The 6000-nt window shown below is 47.4% G+C and overlaps 1 protein-coding gene across 1 annotated transcript in view; it reads right to left on the reverse strand.

Moving 5' to 3' along the window:
* Positions 1-4226, reverse strand: part of VIRMA (vir like m6A methyltransferase associated) — a 75992-nt gene extending 71766 nt beyond the window's left edge. Inside the window, exons 1-2 of the mRNA XM_068237667.1 lie at positions 4130-4226; positions 829-944 (exon numbers count right to left, since the gene is read on the reverse strand). Coding sequence (XP_068093768.1) covers positions 829-944; positions 4130-4192 — 179 coding nt within the window. The 5' untranslated portion in view covers positions 4193-4226. The remainder of the gene's footprint in view (positions 1-828; positions 945-4129) is intronic.
* Positions 4227-6000: the final 1774 nt, after the last annotated feature.

Consider the following 6000-nt stretch of genomic DNA (forward strand, 5'->3'; position numbering starts at 1 on the left):
AAGTTGTGATGGAGTAAATTTATCAGGCCCCACAGACTTTCATTGCAGATGTGTTACCCTGCGTGCAAAAAGGGCACTGCAACGCAGTGAAAATGGCCTAGAGCAGTGTTTTCCAACCCTGTCCTCAAGGCCCACCAACAGTGCTCGTTTTGTGGAAATCCACAGAGGTAGTTAATCAGCTCTGCTCAGACATTAATTACCTCACCTGTGCATGTTTGTGGTTTCCTGCAAAACATGTACTGTTGGTGGGCCTTGAGGACAGGGTTGGGGATCTCTGGCCTAGAGTAAAAGGGGCCTCTATGTTTTTTCTTTGTAGCCTTAGCGACAGTACTTTCTGTACTCTTAAGAATGGCACTTGTTGCGCCACAACCAGATCCACCTTAAAGGGACTCCGATCACCTCTCATGGGCATGCCTTTAAGACTCTGACCAGTACTGCAAAGTACTTAAAGATGCATACCATTCTGTAGCTTGTGCTCTCCTCTTTCATTTCATGCATGAATCGCCATACACCAAATTGTTTTCATTCCATTTTAATTTAAAAATCATGGCTGCCATCTTGGCTATGTTATAACTTCCGGGTCACCCGTCTTCTCTGTTAGAGAAGTGCATCACTGAATGAAGCAGGAAGAGGAAGTGACACGCTTGGCCATTGCAAAAGACTTCTCCGGAGGGGTCATAGCACGACTTTGTTGGAAGTAGTCTGTCTTAAAGGCATGCCCATGAGAGGCGCTCGGAGTCCCTTTAAGATGAAATAGTAAATACAATTTTGCTGTAAACCTGTGCTGTAATAGAACATACATACACTAGTTTGAGATGTTCCACTCACCCATAAGCTCTGCTGTCCGGGAGCCCACTGTGTGCTCTAATTCCAGGAGGGATTACCCGAACCTCGTTGATGTAGACCAAGCATGGAAACCGGATCACATCGACATTGCTGCCTTGCTATAAATGCAAACACAGAAACCAACTAAATATGCATCCGTAATAAACTAAAGGTATTTAGTTTCAGAGAACAGATTCTACTGTCTTGTAATTAAACACAAAAATGTGGAAACGGGTTCACCTCTCATCACATTTTTTTTAGTTAAGACTTTGCAACATGTATCTGCAACACTACAGGAACGTCTGATGGCCTTACAGGTAACTTATGATGGTCTTAGAGGTAGAACCAGGCCCAGATGGGGGAGAATCATTCCTGCACTGTTTCTGCAGAAGACAATTGGCCCCAGGCAAATTAGTCTGGGCCCTGTACCTCTCTCCTCGGTTTATTTTTACAAACAAAATTGCAGTGCGATGGAATATGCAAGGAGCACATTACCAATCTTCTAATGATAGCTCAGAGGCAAGTATTTACAAAATTACAACCCATCTGTTCATTCCATTCTCAGCATCCACCAGCCAAAACCTTATGGCCTAAGCACACTAACTGGCTTCTGTCCGCTTTTCAGAATCATATCATTGTTAGATTGAAAAAAAGCATACAGAAACCTTAGTGAGCTCAGGCCCTTACTGCTTGAAGAATTAATGAAGCCGTATATAATATTTAAACAATCATTAACTTTCGAAATTCCCCCAAAGCATCTTTATAGTCTCTATTAATTAAAAAGTGTCACGTCAACCTCTACCAAAAGCAATCGACTGAGATTTATGAATATCAACGGTGTTCTCCCCAGAATATTTTTCCAGCCGGGTGGCATGAAAAAGTAGCCGGGTGGAGCGAGATGAGAGAATGCAGGGCCGGTGTTTCTCTGCACTACTTTAGGAGGTGAGCCATGACAGCCGGGTGCTCGCCAAAATTAGCACCCGGCTAAAAGAGCCTGGGGAGAATACTGATCAAATATACAGCATATAAAAGAAGCAACGCGCTCTAATGCATAAGTAAGCACTGAAGACTGTGAAACGCACTAGGCTTGCTTCTATTGTACATGCTATTCATAAATCTCTAAGTCAGCACTGCTGGTACGTGGATCGATTGCTTTGGTCTGTAAATTGGGCTTATAGCCCCTGGTGCACACACCTGTCAGTGAGTGAATAGAGTGCGGATGGCCACACGAGTTTAGCGTCTTCTCCACTTTCCAAGTTAACCTTTACAACACATTTCAAATGCAAATGAAGCAACATGCACTAATAATAATAACCTAGAGCTAGCACTCAAAATATAAAAACGTGTTATTTCAATTGCATGAGGGCTGCTTTCGTAACATTACCGCATACTGGCTGGATAGTGTACTGGTTAGGCTCTGCCTTTGACATGGGAGACCAGGTTTCAAATTCTGGCTATGGTCAGTACCTATTGAGTAAGGAGTTCTTGGGCAAGAATTCCTAACACTGCAGGGTGGCCCCTTGCGTGCACTCTTAGTAGCTGCAGCTCTTGAGCGATTTGAGTCCAACAGGAGAAAAGAGCTGTACAAATTTTCAGATTGTTCAGAGATACAATTAAAGTATGGTCGGGTGTTAGTTGTGGAGCAGATATGCAGACATTAAACCAACAAATGGTGATTCAGGTAATACTGTTAATGACACACTGTACATGGTTTAATGCAAGCTTTAGAAACTCTTTGTATGGTTCTGATACAGTTCTTCATGCCTGAAGAAGAAACTTTAAGGAAACTTTAACTGAAAAAAAAAATGGCTAATTACTTACCTGGGGCTACTTCCACCCCTCTGAAGTCCTGCTTGTCCCTCGCAGTCATTCCATGCCGCGTACCTCCGTTCCACGCTTCCGCAGAAAGTATAAATTGCTACAGTGCATGCACAGAACACACCCAGCCAAAGGTGTGCCAATGAGAAGGCGCATGATTGAGAAGGTGTGCAGCCGGGGCCATACATGCGCAGTAGCCAGCACTTAGCCAAGTTGCCCTGGCTTTCAGAGGAGGACAGCGGAGGAACGGTGCAGCGCAGAATGACAGCGAGGGACTGGGAGGACTTGTGGGGCCTGAAAGAAGCCCCAGGTAAGTAACTGGCTATTAAAGGGACCCTGAGCAGTCCAAAACTAAATTGGTACTTACCTGGGGCTTCCTCCAGCACACCGCGGGCTGCGAGGGTCCCCGGCGTCCTACTGACTCCTCTCCCGGTCACACTGGTGGCTCCGATACCGGCTATTTATGGGTGAAGGTTGGCCGGATACTTCCTGAAGGGTGATGCTCTGTGTCAGCCGTGACAGTCCTGTGCATGCGTGGTTTTCTAACTCTGAACCGTGCATGCGCAGGACTGTCATGCAGGCCAGCACGATGAAACGCCGTGTCCCTTTTCAGGAAGTATCCGGCCAACCTTCAGCCTGAAAGTCGCCGGTAATGGAGCCGCCAGCGGGACCGGGAGAGAAGCCACGAAGGAGGGCCTTGCGGCCTACGGTGGTCTGGAGGAAGCCCCAGGTAAGTACCAGTTTCATTTTTTTCCAACTGCTCAGGGTCCCTTTAACGAAACATATACATACCTAGGTAGAGGACGTCACTACCGAGGACCATCCCGAAGATCATGCGCGGGCCTGAAGAGCAGCATGGGGCCTCTGGTGCAGGATAAGCTCTGGTGTTCCAACAATTCAGCATACCCATCAAGCCGCGCTCATGCATGAAGAAGTATGTGGTCGCGATCAGAAATCTGGCAAGCTCTTGTGGGATTTCGTTTGAGGGGTCCACGCGTGGCAACGGTGAGTGGCCCAGGAACATGTGGGAAACCTCTGCAGGGTCCAAAAACTTCTTCATCTTAGGCCAATACCTTTCTTTCCAAGAGCATGCCATAAACCCCATACAGTTAGTCACTAACGGTATTACCTGAATTAACGTTTGTTGGTTAGATGTTCGCACTTACAAATACAAGAGACATCAGTGCAGAGGAGACATTCATCTGACATAACGCAGAGGAAGGTGGTGAACTGATATAGGAGCTGCCTCACTATGCCCCGCATCATATTCTGCACAAGCAGCATTCATAGATACATTATAAGCCCCTATGCTGGAGATTTGCAGCACATTTCCGGGCAGGCAGCTCAGTGAGGGTGAAGATGTCAGGCCTCAGCCCCCTCCAGTCCACTAACACACTGCACAGAAATCACGCCTTTCCACTCGTGCTTCGCCTCCACAGACACTCCACGCACAGGGAAGCGGCGCCCGGCCTCTCCCTCCTCTCACCTCCGTGTTCTGGTGCTTGAAAGTGTCCAAAAACAGCAGCTCCATAGCGGCCTCACCCGCCATGTTTGGTGTGGGCGGGCAGGCGAGTAGGCGTGTCTTCCGCTGCATTGGGAATCACATCCGGGACAGCGAAGCGACTAGCGAGCTCTGCGAAGTTATTTTGGATTCTACGGCGCGGCTGAGCTTGTGTCGTCGCTGCGGGAGTTGGTCGCCATTTTTATGGTTTGATAACCCGATTGAGTGGCCTGAGAAGCTTTTATCAAAATCACAAGCTATGAACTGGACGTTATCGGCTCATTGCGAACAATTTTTTTTTTTGTGCGAATGTTAGGCCTGGAACCCACGAGAGCGTTTTTTTTGAGCGTTTATTAGGGCCCGGTCTCACCTGAGCGGGAATCGCGCGATTCCCGTTCACGGCAAACCGCTAGCAGTTCTGCAAGAACCGCTACACAATGTAGCGAGTGGCAGTGTTCTCACTGCCGCGGTTGCGGTTAGCGATAACCGCAACCGCGCTGCATGCAGCGGTTTGCCGGCGACGAGCGTTCCGCGATTTGCGATCGTAATTAGCGTGGGCACGCTAATCGCGATCGCTCCAAAACCGCCGCAGTGTCCAGTGATTTTTCCGCGCTAATCGCGGGAAAATCACTCCCGCAAAACGCCGGCGGTAATCGCCGGCGTTCTGCGATTTTAAGTGGAAACGGGCCCTTAGGGATCACTTTAAATCGCTAGCGATTTCCCTTAATGCTCTGGCAATGTAAATTGATGTAACAAATTCAACAGTAGCGATTGCAATTAGCAAAATTGCAGGACATGCAGCATTTTGGGATCGTTTGCTCTTCAATGTAAAGTATTGAAGCGCTGGCAAATCGCTCATGAATCGGTACACAGTGGCGTAGCTAAGGAGCTGTGGGCCGGGCCCACTGGGCCCCGATGCAAGTTTTACAATGGGGCCCCCCAAGCACTCTATACATAACAATTGATACGGCTCACCAAAACCTGCCAATGGCAACTACAGTGTCAGAGGTGCAAGAAGTGGATGGGGAACAGTTTGTTAATGATTACCACTATTCAAAGTATCTATAGAAGTGATTATTACCAGCGCAGGACCAATAGTGAGCTAATACTGTAGTTGAGGGAGGGCCCAAGGGCCCCGATGCGGTCGCTAACTCTGCACCTCCTATTGCTACGCCCCTGCCGCTACACATAGCCATTTGTGTGTGATTTCCAAATTACTGCAAAGTGTAAAAAAAAAAGTGAAACGACCAATCAGAATTAAAATAGCTAATCATAAAATACACACATAAAATAGCTACCAAAATTACTGGAAAACTGCTGTGTTCCTTTATTTATACTGCTGTGTTCCTTTATTTCTTTCTCTGCATCAGAGTTAAAAATCGAGTATGCGAGTGACAGTCCGCATACTTCCTTATACCATTGATAAGGAATTACAGCCATAAAACACTTTCAGGCAGAAAATGGCTTCTTAAGGCGCGTACACACACCATACTTCCGCAAACAACGGGTCCGCCAGACCCTCCCACCGGGCGGACTTTCTGCCGACAGTAGCATGTGTGTACGCGCTGTCAGCAGATCCGCTAATCGTTCAGAAGCAGCCTTATCAGTCTGCCGACAGTGCGTACACACGTGCTACTGTCGGCAGAACGTCCGCCCAGCGGGAGGGTCTGGCGGACCCATCGTTTGCGGAAGTATGACGTGTGTACCCGCCTTTAGAGCAGGAAAGAGATAAAAAGGGTGAATTGTTCATAGATTTTAGTTCTGGCATACTTCAATGCATGTGTCATTGAGCAGAGACAATAAAACAGTAAAAACTTTAAAAAGTAGCTTTCAACAAAAACAAGTAAAACTGTGGG

Source organism: Hyperolius riggenbachi, chromosome 5 (genome assembly GCF_040937935.1).
Source record: "Hyperolius riggenbachi isolate aHypRig1 chromosome 5, aHypRig1.pri, whole genome shotgun sequence".
Lineage (NCBI taxonomy): Eukaryota > Metazoa > Chordata > Amphibia > Anura > Hyperoliidae > Hyperolius > Hyperolius riggenbachi.